Source organism: Takifugu rubripes, chromosome 17, assembly GCF_901000725.2.
Source record: "Takifugu rubripes chromosome 17, fTakRub1.2, whole genome shotgun sequence".
In the NCBI taxonomy this organism is placed as follows: domain Eukaryota; kingdom Metazoa; phylum Chordata; class Actinopteri; order Tetraodontiformes; family Tetraodontidae; genus Takifugu; species Takifugu rubripes.
In genome coordinates this window covers 7,740,470-7,760,551 of record NC_042301.1, presented here as the reverse complement: position 1 = coordinate 7,760,551, position 20,082 = coordinate 7,740,470, and the positions used below count along the sequence as shown (strand labels likewise).

The 20,082-nt window shown below is 44.6% G+C and overlaps 1 protein-coding gene across 3 annotated transcripts in view; it reads right to left on the bottom strand.

Annotated features, from left to right (window-relative positions):
• Positions 1–19,968, bottom strand: part of patl1 (PAT1 homolog 1, processing body mRNA decay factor) — a 34,903-nt gene extending 14,935 nt beyond the window's left edge. The window contains exons 1-6 of one of the 3 annotated variants that reach the window (XM_011620067.2): positions 19,506–19,968; positions 15,892–15,997; positions 13,731–13,940; positions 13,272–13,538; positions 3,228–3,316; positions 973–1,053 (exon numbers count right to left, since the gene is read on the bottom strand). In XM_011620067.2, the coding sequence (XP_011618369.1) occupies positions 973–1,053; positions 3,228–3,316; positions 13,272–13,538; positions 13,731–13,940; positions 15,892–15,997; positions 19,506–19,520 (768 nt within the window). In that variant the 5' untranslated portion in view covers positions 19,521–19,968. The remainder of the gene's footprint in view (positions 1–972; positions 1,054–3,227; positions 3,317–13,271; positions 13,539–13,730; positions 13,941–15,891; positions 15,998–19,505) is intronic. The other 2 variants (XM_011620066.2, XM_011620068.2) reach the window with 2 other exon arrangements.
• Positions 19,969–20,082: the final 114 nt, after the last annotated feature.

Here is a 20,082-nt window from a genome sequence, read left to right as displayed (position 1 = left end):
AACAAACTGTGTTACGCGAAAACACTACGTCACTCGGGAAAAATAATAAAACAGCTGTTTATTCGTTTTGGGAGTGAATAGAGTTGTGAGAACGACGGTTTGTATTCTATTAATAAAGTTTGACTGACTTATCTGGCTGTTTTATTGACATTCCTTTTAGCGCAGCTCGATCTAGTGAACGCGTCATGAAACCACAGGCACTACGCAGTTTCTATGCTATGCGCCTTATAACACGGTGCGCCCTGTATATGAAAATATTTCTAAAATAGGCTGTTAATTGAAGGTGCGCCCTATAATACGGCACGCCTTATGGTTGTGAAAATACGGTACAAATACTACACAGTGGACTGACTTTTTTTAAAAAAAAATCATATATACAAAATACCCCAATTTTTAGTGTTGGATGTATTATTTTATTTTGTTGTATTTATCCGCCACACCTTAGTCTGACATTAATCCAGTCCCTGGTGCAAAAGAGGTTGGGGACCACTGCTATAAATGACATTGCCCAGCTTCTTGTCTATGTAGGACTCTACTGTGACTTTTGTTATTCACGGCTCATCTTTTTCGTGTAAGTTTGTGACTGAGCAGGAAATATTTCAGGCCTATTTTTAGTTATTGATGTACAGCAGGCATAGTAGCAGTTCTGAAATAATTAAATTGGACGATGAAGTTTGCAGACAATGCAATCTGGAGTGACAGCATAAACAAGTAAAGGAAAATCTGGAAAGGAGGTGTGAAGCTGAGAGGAATGAAGGTTAGTTGATGTGAGACATAAACAGATGAGTTGATTAAAATATCACAACCTGCAAGAATGAATTGAAAAGTGGACAAGACAGGGGTGTGCCCAAAGATTCTGCGTGACGGTGCGAATGAACACAAGGCAGAAAGCAGGGCTGGAGCTCTTGAGGTTCTCTTTGGGAATGAAACAGTTGGGCAGAATTTAATTTTATTACTAAATGAGTTCCCTACCTCCACGCATGAACCCAACCCAACAGTGATGCTCGCAGGACAAAAAGCCATGCTGTTCTCCCAGATACTGTGAGAATTCACCTGAAACAGATGATACATTTAGACATTAGACATTTTAGATACAATTAGACTTTCCAAATGCCATGAACAAAAATGTTTAAAATAAATCAGTTTCAAATGAATGCACTAAATGCATTAATTAATGCATCTAAATGTTATTTAAAAAAATGTAGATATGCTAGCAAGTGAAGGGAAAACCTTTCCCTTCCCTTGTGATTTTCTGTATTCATTTATCATAAAATGTAATCTGATAATCTTTACAGGAGCCATATGTAGGAAATGTATCTAAATATATAAAATTGCCCTGATATGTTACCAGACATTAGGGAATTATGATAATTTCCAACATTTACTGTATATCATTCACAACAGTAGTCCACCCAGAATATTCTCATTTTCAAAAGACCCTAAATAACATTGACGTTTACATTTAGTCTTTTGGTCTGCTGCTCCGCCCTCCACCAATCTACCAATCAAGAAGTCATCAGTGCATTGGTATCCAGGTTGCCAGTTAAGACATATCGTCCACATGAACACTTCAGATCACAATGGTCACAACGTTATTAAACCTTAAAGGTTTCATTTCAATTTCCAACCACATCATGTCAATTCATGAACAAAACAAAGATCTGTATGTTCAGGCGTTGACGATAACCAGGAAAAGAGATCACGTTAGTCCAGTATTGGCTTCTCCACATTGGCTCCCTGTGAAATTTAGCCGTAATTTTAAAAACCTCCTCCTTTGGAAGAAGCTGCCAGACTGGATCTGGGAGGCAGACTCAGTGTTTAAAGTCAGACTGAAAACCTTCAGTCTGACTTCCTGACCTTCCTTTTTGAAGGCTCATAATTAAGGTGAAGACAGAACTGTTCTTAGTTCTGCTGCTATAATAACACACCTGCATCTATACCCTCTTATCTATACAATCATGTCACATAAATGCTCATTTTCCTCAAGTCTGGCTGATCCTGGATATGGTCCATCAAGGCCTGAAGGTCTAGTGGCCCAGAGCTCCATATGAGGACATCTGAAGCTGCACCGAAGCAGAGATGCCCAGACTTCTATCTCCTCAGACACTTCCTCTGGCTCTTACTGAAAGATTTCAAGGTGTCCACAGGCCAGACAAGTGACAAAGTTACTTCAGCTTGTCTTGGATCTTCCCCAGGGGGACATTGCAGGAAAACTTCCTGAGGGAGGCATCCAGGGGGCTTCTAGGGGCATCTGTATCAGATGCCCAAGCCACCTCAGCTGGCTCCTCTTGATTTGGAGGAGTAACGACTCTACTCTGACCTCCTCCTGGGTGACAGAGCTTCTCACCAAATCTCTAAGAGAGTGCCCTGCAGAGGAAGCTCAGTTTGGCCGTGTATAGCTGCCACCTTCGTTCTTTTGGTCATGACAATAGGTGAGGCTCTCTGCAGTCATGGAGGGGTAAAGCCAGCTTAAGCTTACATAATCAACAAATGATAAACTTAAAGTGTATGACTCATTGCTTGCCATGGAAGCTCATTGGAGTAGACATTTTGGGTGGATCCAGCAACTTAACTGGCAACCTTTACTCTGGGGGAGGTGGAGGGAATATCATACTCTACAGCATTTTGAATTTTAAAACAATAACAAAAAAATATATTAATGCTATTTAATGCAGTAAGAGACTTGCTAGTGTACTATAACATACCAACAGATTACATGGAATGACTGACAAATTTTCAGTTTTAACCTGCAAGTGTTCATTCAATTTGATCAAATAATTGTAAAAAATTATTCATTTTCTGAACATTTCTGTCAATATAGATGATTATTAACTGCTTTCCAAAGGACTGGAATCTGTTTGTGGCAGTGAGTAGCAGGTGGGAGCTTCCAGCTATGTTACTATAGAGACAACTTCATATAACATGCTAAGTTAAAAGTTGTGCTGATTAAATTAACCCAGGTGTGTAAAAAAGTGAAGTTATGATGCATACCGAGTTTTCACAACAGGGTACCTTCTCGGACACTCCCATTATGTCTTTATTTATTGCAGGCCACCTTACACTCCATAATAGTAATAGTAATAATGCAAACCTAGACACAAACATTCTAAAACGTGTTGACTTTATGTATAGTATAATTCCTGACAGTATTCCAAAATTTTTTGCACACAGATTTTGAGATAGCAAATTTTGCCCAGTAAAAAAATGTGTGTAGCGATAAAACTCACCTGGCTCATATGACCACTCCCTCTGTGCATCACATGCTCCTGCGGGTAGAAGCCAAGTCTGGACGAGGGTTGTGAGAGAGATGAAAGGCCTGTAGCGGTGCACAGTAGATTAGAGCACAACACACTTGAGTCGATCAACCATGTTTTAATGTGACAGAAAGCACCGAAATGTAGTCTCAAAGGCCTAAATATAGATCTCATAGCCCAAAGAAGAGGACTATCTAAGGGCTAAAAATCCATCAAGACTCCGAGTTTTGTCACAACTGTAAACCCTAGGGCTAGGTACAGTGAGAGTAAAAAGTATTTGATCCCTTGCTGATTTTGTTGGTTTGTCCACTAATAAAGACATGATCATTCCATACTTTTAATGGTAGATGTATTCTAACATGGAGAGACATAATATCAAAAAGAAAATCAAGAAAATAACTTTAAAGAATTTATTTTAATTTATTTGTTTTTCATTGAGGGAAATAAGTATTTGATCCCCTAGTATGCATTAGGAGTTCTGGCTTTCACAGAACAGTTAGACGCTCCCAAACAACTTGTTACCTGAATTGAAGACACCAGGTCTAACTAATCACCTGTATGTAAGACAACTGTTCACAGAATCAGACAATCAGACAGATTCCAAACTCTCCACCATGGGTAAGACCAAAGAACTCTCTCAGGACCTCAGAGACAGGATTGTTGACCTGCATAAATCGGGAATGGGCTACAAAAACATTAGCAAATTGCTGGGTATTAAAGTAACAACTATTGGTGCAATTGTGAGAAAATTTAAGAAGTATAACATGACCATCAATAGACCTTGGTCTGGTGCTCCACATAAGATTTCACCTCGTGGGGTGGCAATTATCATGAGAACAGTGAGAAATCGGCCTGCAACCACACAGCAGGAGTTAGTGAATGACCTCCAGGCAGCTGGGACCAAAGTCACCAGGAAAACAATTGGCAACACTTTGCGCCGCAATGGATTAAAATCCTGCAGTGCCTGAAAGATACCCCTGCTTAAGAAGGCACATGTGGAGGCTCGCCTAAAGTATGCCAATGATCACCTCAAAGATGTACAAAGTGATTGGAAGAAGGTTCTGTGGTCAGACGAGACCAAAATTGAACTATTTGGCCTCAACTCTACTCATCATGTGTGGAGGAAGAAAAATGCTGCCTATGATCCCAGGAACACTGTGCCCACCGTCAAGCATGGAGGTGGAAACATTATGTTTTGGGGGTGTTTCTCTGCCAAGGGCACAGGGCTACTTCACCGCATCACTGGGAAGATGGACGGAGCCATGTACCGTGCAGTGCTGAGGGACAACCTCCTCCCCTCTGCTAGGAAGCTGAAAATGGGCCGTGGCTGGGTCTTCCAACATGACAACGACCCAAAGCATACAGCAAAGGCAACAAAGGAGTGGCTCAAGAAGAACCATATTAAGGTCATGGAGTGGCCCAGCCAGTCTTCGGACCTCAATCCAATTGAAAATCTATGGAGAGAGCTGAAGGTCCGAGTTGCCAAGCGACAGCCCACCAACCTTAATGATTTAGAGAGGATCTGCAAAGAAGAGTGGGCCAAAATTCCCCCTGATATGTGTGCTAACCTTGTGGTTAACTACAACAAACGTTTGACCGCTGTGCTTGCAAACAATGGCTTTGCCACCAAATATTAAGTGCTTTTGGAGGGATTCCGAGGGATTCCAGCTGTTCCGTGCCGACCGCGACCTGGCGCTCTCTGGCAAGAGACCAGGCAGTGGAGTCTGCTTCTACATCAACAGCGACTGGTGCACTGATGTGACTGATCTCTCAGCACTGTTCTCCTGCTTTGGAATACCTCTTCATCAACTGCAGACCCTTCTATTCTCCGCGTGAGTTTGCTTCATTCATTCTGGCCTCTGTTTACATCTCGACAGATGCGGACTGTATTCAACAAGTGGAGCGGACCTATCCCGACGCTCTGGTTATCGTGCTTGGCGACTTTAATCCGAGCAACCTGAGTTACGAGCTCCCCGGGTACAAACAGTTTATCAAATGCCCCACCAGAGCAGAGAACACGCTGGATTACTGTTACACCACAGTGAAGGACGCGTATTGGGCTATCCCCCGTGCTGCGCTAGGACTGTCTGATCACGTGATGGTCCACCTGATCCCCACATACAGACAGAAACTTAAACTAATAAAGCCATCCGTGAGCACCACGAAGAGATGGACCAGTGAGGCTGTGGAGGAGCTGCGCACGTGTTTGGATACAACTGACTGGGACATGTTTAAAGGGGCCACACATGATCTGGATGAGTACACGGACACTTGGACCTCATATATCCACTTTTGTGAGGAGCGCATTCTACCAACGCGCACTAGGGTGAGTTATTCCAATGACAAGCCCTGGTTCACACCGAAACTCAGACAGATCAGGAAAGAAAAGGAAGCAGCGCTGAAAAGTGGAGACAGAGACTGCTACAGAGAGGCCAAATACCGGTTTAGCAAGGAACTGAGGAGAGCTAAATCTGTGTATTCGGAGAAACTTCAGCAGCAGTTTACTGCTAACGACTCTGCTTCTGTGTGGAGAGGCCTGAGGCAGATTACCGACTACAGGCCTCAGGCTTCAAAGGGTCAGGACGACAAAGCCCTTTGTCAGAGTCTGTCCCTCCACTATGCCCGCTTTGACACCTCGTCAGCCATGCCCAACACCTCCCCTCCCCCCAGTGTCACTGCCCCCATGGACCTCACTCCATCAAAGGCAGTTCCCTCCCCCCCCCCCTCCACATCACTCACCATCAGTCCCCCCCTCCACATCACTTACCACCAGTTCCCCCCTCCTCCCCCCCTCCATTCACCAACAGTGAACAGGATGTGCGAAGGCAGTTCGCCAGGTTGAATCCGCGCAAGGCCCCTGGCCCAGACGGCGTGTCTCCTTCCACCCTGAGGCACTGCGCAGAGGAGCTGACTCCTGTCTTCACAGACATCTTCAACTCCTCCCTGGAGTCGTGCCAGGTGCCAGCCTGCCTCAAAACTTCAACCATCGTCCCTGTCCCCAAGAAGCCACGAATCACTGGGCTTAACGACTACAGACCTGTGGCGCTCACCTCTGTAGTCATGAAGTCCTTAGAGCGCCTGATCCTGCCACACCTCAAGTCCATCACCACCCCCCTCCTGGATCCACTGCAGTTCGCCTACAGAGCTAACAGATCTGTGGACGATGCGGTCAACCTGGCCCTTCATTCCATCCTGCAGCATCTGGACTCCCCGGGAACCTACGCGAGGATCCTGTTCGTGGACTTCAGCTCTGCATTCAACACCATCCGCCCCGCTCTGCTACAGGACAAGCTGTCCCAGCTAAGTGTGCCTGACTCCCTCTGCAGGTGGATCACTCACTTCCTGACGGATCGGAGGCAGTATGTGCGGCTGGGGAAGACTGTCTCGGACTCTGTCTCCATCAGCACTGGATCACCCCAGGGCTGTGTACTTTCCCCCCTCCTCTTCTCCCTGTATACAAACTGCTGCACCTCAAGCCACCAGTCTGTCAAGCTGATCAAGTTTGCGGATGACACCACCCTCATCGGGCTCATCTCCAATGGCGATGAGACTGCCTACAGGAGGGAGGTGGCTCGACTGGTGTCCTGGTGCGGACACAACAACCTGCAGCTGAACGCTCAGAAGACAGTGGAGATGATTGTGGACTTCAGGAAAGTCACAGCCCCTTTGCCCCCCCTTGCCCTCATGGACTCCCCCATCACCATCGCGGACTCCTTCCGCTTCCTGGGCACCACCATCACCCGGGACCTTAAGTGGGAGCCAACCATCAGCTCCCTCATCAAGAAGGCCCAGCAAAGGATGTTCTTCCTACGGAAGCTGAGGAAGCTCAAACTGCCTCCCAGGATGTTGGCGCAGTTTTATACGGCCATCATCGAGTCCATCCTCACCTCCTCCATCACCATGTGGTATGCTGACGCCACTGTCAGGGACAGACTAAGGCTGCAGCGCGTCGTGCGCGCTGCCGAGAAGGTGATCGGCTGCAGGCTTCCATCCATCCAGGACCTGTATATCTCCAGGACCCGGAGGCGTGCAGGTCGGATCACGGCCGACCCTTCCCACCCTGGTCACGGACTGTTTTCCCCCCTCCCCTCAGGCAGGAGACTACGGTCCATTCGGACCAAAACCTCCCGCTACACGAACAGCTTCTTCCCCTCTGCCATCAGGCTGCTGAACACCAAGTGACTTATCACTTAAGCACCATGTACAGCAGCCAGTCGGACTCACGAACAATACATCACATTACTCCTGCATTGACCTGCACTATTTCTTACTATTTATGTATATACTGTATATATGTCTTATTTTATTTTATTTATCTTATTCTAGTGTTGTCTTCTTTATGTTGAATGTCGCAGCGTCACACCAAGACAAATTCCTAGCTTGTGTAATTCTGTGTATTACATGAACAATGGCAATAAATCTGATTCTGATAGAGGGATCAAATACTTATTACCCTAAATGAAAAACAAATAAATTAAAATGAATTCTTTAAAGTTATTTTCTGGATTTTCTTTTTGATATTCTGTCTCTCCATGTTAGAATACATATACCATTAAAAGTATAGAATGATCATGTCTTTATTAGTGGACAAACCAACAAAATCAGTGTGATCAAGTGATCAAATACTTTTTACTCTCACTGTATATGGATGTGGGTTACACACCCAAAATTATGAGGGATGGAGCTACAGCCATGACAAGCAAGAACAATGGAACAGCATCTGTGATATGTGCCAAGGTAAAAGAAAGTGGAAATAAGGCTGATAAAATGCAGTTTTATCCACCACAATAGTCCTTGAAATAATTAGACCATGGCAGCTCTACCAATGAGAATTTGAAACTAGTGTTGCTTCTCATTACACCAAGTGTCAAGCTAATACTCTTGTAACATCCACAGCAACATCCATGTTATATCATCTTCATCAGTTGTGAGTTAATTTGATAACGCCTCACCTTCCCTTTATTGTTATTATCGTCAATACCACGACTAGTGTTATTTGAAGTTTTTTTTCTTGTTTTTTTTTAATATTTGTATCACTGTTTCTGTGCTTTCCTAGTTCCCTCCTTCCTTATTTCATTTCCAGCACATATTTGAACCTCCCACACAGAACACTGGGTGTTCAGACAAATTGATGCAACTGCCCAAATAGATCTAATAAAATTGCAGGATTAAAATATTGTCAAGGACAGTGGAATTGCCAAAGTTCTGTAGGTTGCAAATCAAGATTCAAGATTATCATTACTTTTTTATTTATTTAGATACAAAATCTGTTCAATTGAAACACATTTTGAGTTCATATATTGCCTGTCAATAAGCCTTTTTCCCAACAAAATTAAATGCAAACAAAGAAACGGGTTTATTACCCTATAATTGGTAATCTAAATTAATCCACAGTAGTCCTGTGATTAATTTGATAATCAAAATTAACCCAAAATTAACCTATAATTGTTTTGAAATAGTTTTAGTTTAGAAAATTATTCCTAATCACAATCCCTTTAAATGACCTAAATTTCATTTAAAACTGCACAAAAGTTAATTTCAGAGCATTTCTCCATTTTATCAGATCAGTGAAATCCAGTTATACTTGTCAGTGTTATGAATGCTAGGGTGGCATCTTGTGTATGTGCCATAGAAATTGGTGCTGCTCAATTATTTTTAGTTATTTCCAGTGTATCTGTAAAAAATATGAATATTCTTCCTATTGGTCAACTTTATCAGAGTTAAGGTGGCTTTTTTTCCCCTCTCCACTGACAAGAGGATCAATTTACCGTATTTTCACGACTATAAGGCGCACCTAAAACACTGAGATTTTCTCAAAAACCGACGGTGCGCCTTATAATATGGTGCGCCTTGTGTGTGGACTGAGTTCCAAAATCTGCTGTGCGCCTTTGGTGGGTGCACTACGGTAAACACTCCACAATCAATTAGCGGCACACCTACGTGTAAGGATGATTAAGAAGAGGAATTTGGGATGTTGGACATTGAAATAGTGCAGCTGTTTAATTCAGATACAGAAGATTTAAACTTTGATGGTTTTGTGGCGGAAGAATGAATATTTTGTTCAATAAATGTGTCGAAACTCACCGTTTTACTTCCGTTGTCACTTTTTACTGTATGTTTCAGCATGCGCCTAATAATAAGATGCGCCTTATGTATGTTTTAAATACAGAAATAGCACCCATAACTGAGATTGCGCCTTTTAATACAGTGCGCCTTATGGTCGTGAAAATACGGTATGTACATAAGTTTAGGAAGTAAGATGCTTAGAGAGGAGTATTCTAAGAGATTTGGTTGACAACATGGTTAGTAGGGTTTTATTGAGCTTTAAACAATGCATGGAATTTCAAACAGCGGGCTCTGATATCTAAAAGCGGTAGTTGCTATATTACCATCATCCATCATCATCAAGTTTGCCACTGTCTTTCTGTGAATATGATAGTGTGTGATCATTTTTGGGTGTAAAAAAATTAATGTTATCCTTCCTAAATAAATTTAATACAGAACATGAAATATAGTACACATGATATATTTCATGCTGTGCAAGAAATGTAAATTTTGCAATGAATAAGCTTAAGCAGGCTTTTAACTACGTACTTTTTGATAAGATTTGACTAAATTAATCTACTCCTCCCTGGGCTACCACCTTATCGTGGTGGAGGGGTTTGCCCTGGTAGGGCCACCCATGGCAAACAGGTCCTAGGTGAGGGATCAGACGAAGCGTAGCCCAGACCTCCTTATGATGAAGAACAGCATTGGTCCTACGTTTCCCTTGCCCGGATGCGGGTCACCGGGGCCCCCTCCTGGAGCCAGGCCTGGGGGTGGGGCACATTGGCGAGCGCCTGGTGGCCGGACCTCTGCCCATGGAGTCCGGCCGGGCACAGCCCGAAGAGGCAACATGGGACCCCCTTCCCGTGGGCTCACCACCTGCAGGAGCGGCCAAGGGGGTCGGGTGCATTGTATTTTGGGTAGCGGCCGGAGGCAGGGACCTTGGCGGTCTGATCCCCGGCTGCATAAACTGGCTCTAGGGACATGGAATGTCACCTCTCTGGTGGGAAAGGAGCCTGAGTTGGTGCGCGAGGTTGAGAAGTTCCGACTAGATATCTAGTTGGCCTCACCTCGACGCACAGCAAGGGCTCTGGAACCAGTCTTCTCGAGAGGGGTTGAACTCTCTACCACTCTGGAGTTGCCGATGGTGAGAGGCGACGGGCAGGGGTGGCAATTCTCGTTGCTCCCCAGCTCAGTGCCTGTATATTGGAGTTTACCCCGGTGGATGAGAGGGTAGCCTCCCTTCGCCTTCGGGTGGGGGGACGGATCCTGACTGTTGTTTGTGCCTATGGTCCAAACAGCAGTTCAGCGTATCCACCCTTTTTAGAGTCCTTAGAGGGAGTGCTGGAGAGTGCTCCTTCTGGGGGCTCCCTCGTCCTCCTGGGTGACTTCAATGCTCACGTTGGCAATGACAGTGTGACCTGGAGAGGGGTGATTGGGAAGAACGGCCCCCCTGATCTGAACCCGAGTGGTGTTTTGTTACTGGACTTCTGTGCTCGTCTCAGATTGTCCATAACAAACACCTTGTTCAGACATAAAGGCGTCCACATACTCTCGGAGAACCCCCCACAGGACCCACCGAGGGACACGGTCGAATGCCTTCTCCAAGTCCACAAAACACATGTGGACTGGTTGGGCAAACTCCCATGCACCCTCGAAGAACCTGCTGAGGGTGTAGAGCTGGTCCACTGTTCCACGCCCAGATGCCGTCAAGCTGAAAAAGGAGTCGTATCGGGCCTTACTGGCCTGTGGGACTCCTGAGGCAGCAGATGGGTACCAGCGTGCCAAGCGGAGTGCAGCTACGGCCGTTGCCGAGGCAAAGACCCGGGCATGGGAAGAGTTCGGTGAGGCCATGGAGAACGACTTTCGGACGGCCTCGAAAAGGTTCTGGACCACAATCCGGCGTCTGAGGAAGGGGAAGCAGTGCACTGTCAACACTGTGTATAGTGGTGATGGTGTGCTGCTGACCTCAACTCGGGATGTTGTGGATTGGTGGAAGGAATACTCCGAGGACCTCCTCAATCCCACCAACACGCCTTCCAGTGAGGAAGTAGGGCCTGGGGACCTGGAGATGGGCTCTCATATCTCCGGGGCTGAAGTTGCCGAGGTAGTCAAAACACTCCTCGGTGGCATGGCCCCGGGCGTGGATGAGATCCGCCCGGAGTTCCTTAAGGCTCTGGATGTTGTAGGGCTGTCATGGTTGACTCGACTGTGCAACATCGCGTGGACATCGGGGGCAGTGCCGCTGGATTGGCAAACCGGGGTGGTAGTCCCTCTTTTTAAGAAGGGGGACCGGAGGGTGTGTTCCAACTATATGGGGATCACACTCCTCAGCCTCCCTGGTAAGGTCTATTCAGGGGTACTGGAGAGGAGGATCCGCCGGACAGTCGAACCTCGGATTCAGGAGGAGCAATGTGGTTTTCGTCCTGGGCGTGGAACAGTGGACCAGCTCTACACCCTCAGCAGGTTCTTCGAGGGTGCATGGGAGTTTGCCCAACCAGTCCACATGTGTTTTGTGGACTTGGAGAAGGCATTCGACCGTGTCCCTCGGTGGGTCCTGTGGGGGGTTCTCCGAGAGTATGGGGTGTCGGGCCCGCTGATACAGGCCGTCCGCTCCCTGTACGATCAGTGCCAGAGTTTGGTCCGAATTGCTGGCAGTAAGTCGAACTCGTTTCCGGTGAGGGTTGGTCTCCGCCAGGGCTGCCCTTTGTCACCGATTCTGTTCATAATTTTTATTTCTAGGTGCAGTCATGGTGTTGAGGGGATCCGGTTTGGTGACCTCAGGATCGGGTCTCTGCTTTTTGCGGATGATGTGGTCCTGTTGGCGTCATCGGCCCGTGACCTCCAACTATCACTGGATCGGTTCGCCGCCGCATGTGAAGTGGCTGGGATGAAAATCAGCACCTCCAAATCCGAGGCCATGGTTCTCAACCGGAAAAAGGTGGAGTGCCTTCTCCGGGTCAAGGAGGAGATCCTGCCCCAAGTGGAGGAGTTCAAGTACCTCGGGGTCTTGTTCACGAGTGAGGGAAGAATGGAGCGGGAGATCAACAGGCGGATCGGTGCGGCGTCCGCAGTAATGCGGACTCTGCACCGGTCTGTAGTGGTGAAGAGAGAGCTGAGCCGAAAGGCGAAGCTCTCGATTTACAGGTCGATCTTCGTTCCTACCCTCACCTATGGTCATGAGCTTTGGGTAATGACCGAAAGAACAAGATCACGGGTACAAGCGGCTGAAATGAGCTTCCTCCGTAGGGTGGAGCTCGGAGTAGAGTCGCTGCTCCTCCGCGTTGAGAGGAGCCAGATGAGGTGGCTTGGGCATCTAGTTAGGATGCCCCCTGGACGCCTCCCTGGTGAGGTGTTCAGGGCATGTCCCTCCGGTAGGAGACCCCTGGGAAGACCCAGGACACGTTGGAGAGACTATGTCTCTCGACTGGCCTGGGGATCCCTCCAGATGAGCTGGAAGAAGTAGCTGGGGAGAGGGGAGTCTGGGCTTCTCTCCTTAGGCTGCTGCCCCCGCGACCCGACCCCGGATAAGCAGTAGAGAATGGATGGATGGATGGATAAATTAATCTAACAACTTTTTTTGATAGTCAATTAATCATAAGGTGACCAGAATGAAAAAGATATTTGTACAATGGGAGGACCCATCAGCAGGTGTGTGACTACTTTGTGAATGACATGATTAAACATGTTTGATGCTGTAATGTTTTCAATAAGAGGACAATTGCAGACAACAGAGAATGTCTAGTCACCCTAGAAAACACCATGAGCATAATTGATTGGCCCAAAAGTTCGTTTAGTTGCCAGTCAGCAAACTGCTGGTACGGAGCAAGTGACTGTCAGAAACAGTGTTGTAACAGAAACATGTTTTGCCTGGTGATAATTATGGGACAAAAAGGTCAACAATGGAAAATGTTGGCACACATTTTGTGATGTCGACGAATCGTCTCTGCCTAAAGCTTTAGCCATACTGACCTGTATTGTGTGACCTTGGAGACAGCGAGTGCTGGGGGTTATGGTGATAATGCACTTGAGTAGAATGTTCATTAGAGCAAGTCTGAACCATGACTTTGGGTTGCCCTGGACCTTGCAGGATTGCCCCAGTCAGGCTGGAGACTGAGGATCTGGGCGATAGGAAAGGCCTTTCTGCTGCCCCAACACCAGCAATGGCTGGGTCAGTCTCCTGAATGATTCTTGCAAGGGAATCAGCCAATTGTGAATCCCCTCCTCGAGCCTCTACATCTGAAACAAATATTTGTGTTTGTATTCTTTGTTATTCATAACATGGATGAGACAAGAAAATCAGTACATAAAGCAGTGATACAATGAATGTAATTAAGTGTCAAATTATTAAACTGACAGGAATATATCAAGCATTATTGTCATTATAATTCCACTGTATTTTACACTAACAATCCACTAAAAACAACTGACCTAGAGGCGGTGAGTCAAGGCAAATGGTGGAGAAATTTGGTAATGGAAGTGATGAAGGAAGAGGATGTCGTTTGGCAGAGGAAGGAAGATTTGAGGAGTTCTCAACATTCCCTAATTCAGACTCAGCTCTTATCCCTGCTCCTCCCAAACTCAATCCATCCTTCTCATCAAGCTCAGTGAGACGCTTGTGTTCCTCCTGCCAGTCATCATCTGGAAAAAGATAATAAACTTATCTGACAAAGTTACCATTTTGGATAGACCATGGCATCAACAATGCGTTCAAATCAAATCAATCTTTATTTATATAGCGTCTTATACAATCAAAATTGTTTCAAGGTGCTTTCCAGGATCCCAGGGCCTAACCCCAGACAAGCAACAGTGGCAAGGAAAAACTCCCCTTTAACAGGAAGAAACCTTGAGCAGGACCAGGCTCATGTAGGGGGGCCCTCCTGCTGATGGCCGGCTGGGGGGGGGGGGGGAGGAGAGGAGAGGAGAGGAGAGGAGAGGAGAGGAGAGGAGCACAGAAATACACACAAAAATACGCTATACAGCGGGTCAGCGGGGCCGGAGGTCATCATGCATCATGCGTTTGCGGAATGAGATGAACAAACAAAATAAAAACAGTCAAATGAATTAAACAAGCAGATCAACAGCAAACCTTTTAGCTGAGCTGCTTTATTTATTAATTATAATTATTGTAATTGCAGAGTTTTCTGAAGCCTTTTCCACAGTCATTGTGGTAATAACTGTCCAAGTAAAGTAATTAGAGATGTACAGATAAATTAAAACTGCACCATCTCTACCTTCTCTCCTAAAGATGATGTGTGTGCTCCAGTTCCTAAAATCTAAGACCAGTTATTTGGGTTTCTTGTGTGAAAATTATTTGCACTGCACCATCCTGTCAGTCTCCGAACCTCAGCACTATATATGCATTCCTTCTGAGATCAGTCTGGTAGTACAATGCGTACAATGTATGCACAGTGGGCTCTGCACAGAGCCCTGTGTACCACTTTTCTTGAGAATGATGGGGGAGATGTGGGGTCCAACCCTGAGTGAGGTTAGTCAGGGAGTTTTATAGGCAAACTGTATTAACTAAACGTTGTAGTAGTGTGGGCAAGAGGTATTTTAAGACTACTTTCTGTAAAATACTGAATAAATAGCACGTTTAAGCAGCTTTGGCAGCACTCGCAAATTCAATTTCAGTAGTGTATAAATAATTTTCTGGTCTCTTCAGAGATGAGATTGGTTCAAGTCAGAACTTGCTGGGCCATTCAAGGACATTTGCCGAGTTGTCCCTAAGCCACTCCCTTAGCATTGTCTTGGCTGTCTGCCTACACTGGATTCACACCGGATGGAAAAGCACCACAAAGCTCAGCACATTGAAAATCATGTGATCAAAATCATTGTGAACCCAGTGATCATTTCTTGTTGGAAGGTGAATCTTCAGTGCAGTCTGATGTCCTGAACACCCTAAATTGGGTTTTCAGTTAGTGTACTTTATTCCATCCAGCATTCAGCTTTAATGTGTTTTGCACTGACAAAAGGTTTCCTTCTGGCCAGCTATGGAAATAACTAAAGTTAAAGTGCCTGTCACTGTATTTTCTATTCATTCATTTTATCAGTCCTTCTGGAAATCAAGTGAATGTAAGATGGCAGAAATTGACAATGAACAAAAAAAAGACCACATTTAACAAGGTAACATGAGAACCCTATAAGACAAGAACTGATATTAGAACTGTAGTATTGATTGTTTTTAGAGCCAGAGCCATCAAATTGCTGGAATGTAACCATAGTCACTTAATTTGCTATGTCAATGGTGTGGCTTGAAAGATATTGGAGTGCTTAATTTGTGGGATCTTTTTTTAGGCATAATTTGATATTAGACACACAAATTTAATTTTTTTTTGGATAAAAACACTTACACACTATTTAAGAGGTAATTTTGGTGTGTTATTAGACTATGTTATGTGTGTCACATGTTAAATGGCCACCCAATGCATAACGACCAAACTATGTAGGCAGATTATAGAGCCGTTCTGTGGTTCAGTATCTTCAGGAAACTTTGAAATGTAGTTTGCAAATGTAACATAACTTGGAAAAGTATTATATAATGTCAATGTAAATAAGTAACAAATCAATGGTGATTTTCAGCAAAACTCACCAATAGCCCCAGCTCCAAAGGTGTCATCATTGTACTGATCAATTTCATCTTCATCCTCTACTGGTCCATCCTCCTCCTCCTCCAAAGTACAGTCTTCATCAATGAACTGAGACAACAGCAAAGGAAAATAAAGGACAAATTTCACTACATAAAATGGAAATAGGCAAGACAGTGAAATATTTGGTGCTTTATAATTCTACTGTGGAAAAAATACATTTAAAAATCTGAATTAAGTATAAATTAAATATATAAATAATAAATCAAATAAATATATTTTAAAAAATAAAAAAATATTTTTAAAAAAATCTCTTCCTCGCCCCTACTGGGCGGTGCCTCCTTCCTTCGGACTCAGGTCCTCTACCAGAGGCCTGGGAGTCTGAGGGTTCTGTGCAGGATCTTAGCTGTTCCTAGGACTGCGCTCTTCTGGACAGAGATCTCTGATGTGGTTCCTGGTATCTGTTGGAGCCATCTACTTAGCTTGGGCGCTACTGCCCCTAGTGTTCCAATCACTACTGGGACCACTGTTGCCTTCATACCCCACATTCTCTCTATCTCCTCTTTCAGCCCTTGGTATTTCTCCAGCTTCTCATGTTCCTTCTTTCTGATGTTGCTATCACTTGGGATTGCTACATCTATCACCACCACTGTCTTCTGGTCCTGACCCACAATAATCAACAGTGGCAAGGAAAAACTCCACTTTAACAGGAAGAAACCTTGAGCAGGACCAGGCTCATATGGGAAGACCCTCCTACTGGTGGCCAGCTTGGCAGAGCAAGAGAAAAAGGGGGAGGACAGGTAGAAGAGAGAATAGACATAAATCATGCAAAATACATTAATTACAACTATCAGTGTAAGAGCTGAGCAGGCCAATGGGGTCAGAGGTCAGCAGATCAGTGCATAGCTATGAAGTCGGTAATACCTGTAGATGGATACAAAGAAAGGGAGAGGTAGGAGGATGGAGTGAAGCACAAAAACTACACAAGAACATGCGTTAATGCCATCATCCAGTCAAGTCAAGGAGAGGAGAGAATCAGCAGGGTGCCTGCATGTTTACCGTATTTTCACGACTATAAGGCGCACCTAAAACACTGAGATTTTCTCAAAAATCGACAGTGCGGCTTATAATATGGTGCGCCTTATGTGTGGACTGAGTTCCAAAATCTGCTGTGCGCCTTTGGTGGGTGCACTAAATGCTCCGCCAATCGATTAGCGGCACACCTACGCGTAAGGATCCCCTAAAATGGCGCTGGTCAAGCGGGACGCGTATGAATGAGGCTTACTTTAAACTGTAGGCCATCGAATATGTGGCTGAAAATGGCAATCGAGCAATCTTAGTGTTTTCGCTTTATGAGGAGGAGGCATCTCTCCATACGCGCGAGGACAACTGTTGCGCAGCGGCTGCCAGCGGACTACCAGGAGAGGGTGGCCATCTTCCGCACCGACTGCCGCGACAAGATAACCGCACAAAGTGACCCACAAAGTGGAGAAAAAGGGACCAGCACGGTGGCGATACGCACAACGGGGCACGAGAAGTCGTCGTTCACCATGGTTCTCGGCTGCCACGGAAACGGACAGAGGATGACGGAACGCTGGATGATGGAAGGTGAACACTCCTTCACAAAGACTATGAGGCAGCGGCGGGCAGGTTATGCTACCATATGCGGGTGGATTGTAGACGCATGGGATATGATACCATCTTCATCTATTGTAAGAGCTTTCACCAAATCAACGCTGAACCAGAACCGGTCGGTGAGTCCGATTCAGATGATTAAGAAGAGGAATTCGGGATGTTGGACATTGAAATAGCTGTTTATTTCAGATACAGAAGATGAAAACTTTGGTTTTGTGGCGGAAGAATGAATATTTTGTTCAATAAATGTGTCGAACCTCACTGTTACTTCCTGTCATTTTTACTGTATGTTTCAGCATGCACCACATAATACGGTGCTCCTTATAATATGGTGCGCCTTATGTATGTTTTAAATACAGAAATAGCACCCATAACTGAGACTGCGTCTTTTAATACAGTGCGCCTTATGGTCGTGAAAATACGGTATATGTTTGTTTGTTTTTTGGGCGGGGGTGTTAGGGGTTTGTTTGTTTTTTTAAATGTCTTTGTGGCATTTATGTTTTCAGCTTGCCACTATATGATGCGCAATAAAGTTGTTTGAAACCTGAATCATTCTCTGGCAACATCGTCCCAAACAAACATGTCAGTGCAATGAAACTTCCTCGGAGTAAATGAAACAGATAAAACCCAAGCTGTCTCTCTATGCAACAGGAGCACTTGTAAAACACTTTCAAAATGACAAAGATGTCAAGTATTGGATTGAAGAAATAAAACATTACGGCTTAACGTACAAATTACATAAAATGCCAGATATCGGTTGATCCAACATAGACAATCGGATAGGCAGAAAGCCTAAAATGAACTGGTCTTCATACCCCCTCAGGACGTGATGATTTACTCTGGCGTCACACCACGGCACCACCATCTTCTCAAAAAGCATGACTCGACATAAGTTGGGTTTTTTTTTGCTTGGTAAATTGAAGTAATAAATATGCAAACTGAAGATGGTAAAGATTCTTAGACTCCAGGGAAAATGTATCTATTAGGTTCAAAACATATCCTAGAACAGCCAATTCTGTCCTCTGCAACCAGACACCCTACATGAGCACCTGTTGTAATGTATTATATAATAATCTCACATTGTTTTGTGAAAGCCTGTTCACACTGTACTATAATTTTAATGACATGTGTAATAATTTCACAAATATGAAATGACTGCTCAAAGGTTAAACAACACTGGACCTGTATTCAATGTAGGATCACTTTATGAACATGTCCAAATCTAAATGAAGATTGCCCGATCTTGTGCAGTTCAGATCACCATTAAAGGAATTGAACATTTGGGTTTGACTCTAATGACAAAATAGACCATTAAGCTACTGCGTTGTTACAACCTTTCCCCATGCAGTTAACCTAATTGGCAGATTAAGAGAGTTGTGTTTGTTTTTTTTAAATCTACTTTTGGCAAAATATGATTAAAATATTGATTGAGGCAGGATACTGTTAATTGCAGTACTTATTTTACTTGCCCCTCAGGATCACAACAATGACCATGATTCTGTATGTCATGTATAAGAGCGTATTATGCTTGCTCATTAATAGCCTCGATCTGACTTGCCAGAGTTAAATGGTAAACACAAATTAAAGGCAGGACGATGGTTCCTTGTAACGCTAGGTCGTAGTAGCCTTCGTTAAGCACTGTGCTAATGATGACGTTGTGTATATTTTACTGTATAGGGGGAAACTGTAAATCGGACCAATGCTTTTTAGAAAAGGGTCAACACACAGTCGTGTTCGTATTTAAGACCCGAATGTGAGGCTGTAAACTCATTTTAAGGAAAGAGCATGTCCATCGCCACTAAGCTCATATCACAGGCAAGCTGGCCGCGTAACAGGCCGCCAATCGTTCTGTGAGTGTAGCATAAACACACTTTAAATTTTCTCTACGAACCAATCACGAACCGTGATTTACAAACAGCTTCTTTCGAACCATTCAGAATTGTTTCCAAAAACGGTGTCTGAAATGTGAGGCCTGCATACTCACCTGAAATCGAAACATTTCTCTTTATCCTTTCGGAAGAATAGGCGTTGATGACGACATACAAACGTCCCCCAGAACGTGCGCGGAAGTCCGTACCCTACCCGACACGCCTCATCCTCCTCGCAACTTGGCGATTTTTATTTTCGTAAAAGACCGGAAACCTCTTAAAAATTCACAAGGAGCCGTCATCCGTGTGAGACGATGGCATCATAGGATGGAATTAGCAATACAACCTCGAACAAAAGCCTTAACGGGGAAGAGATCCCGCCTTTGACAGAAGAGTGCCAGAGTTGGATAGAAACAAAACAAAAAAAAAAAACAGTTTACACCAAGGCGCTACTGTGTATCAAACCATATCTAACTTTATCTTCGTTGGTGATGATAGTAATAAATGAACTTGCTAGTTTTAGTCAATAACTTATACTGATGGATATATTAATAAGCCAATGCTGCATCTATCAACTTGCAAGGAAAAGCTACAGCAGATAATTACGTAGCGCCTTAATCAGCCAATCAGATAACGGCTTCTCGTGAATATGTATGCGATTCCCGGATGTATACGAATAAATATTACCTCCCA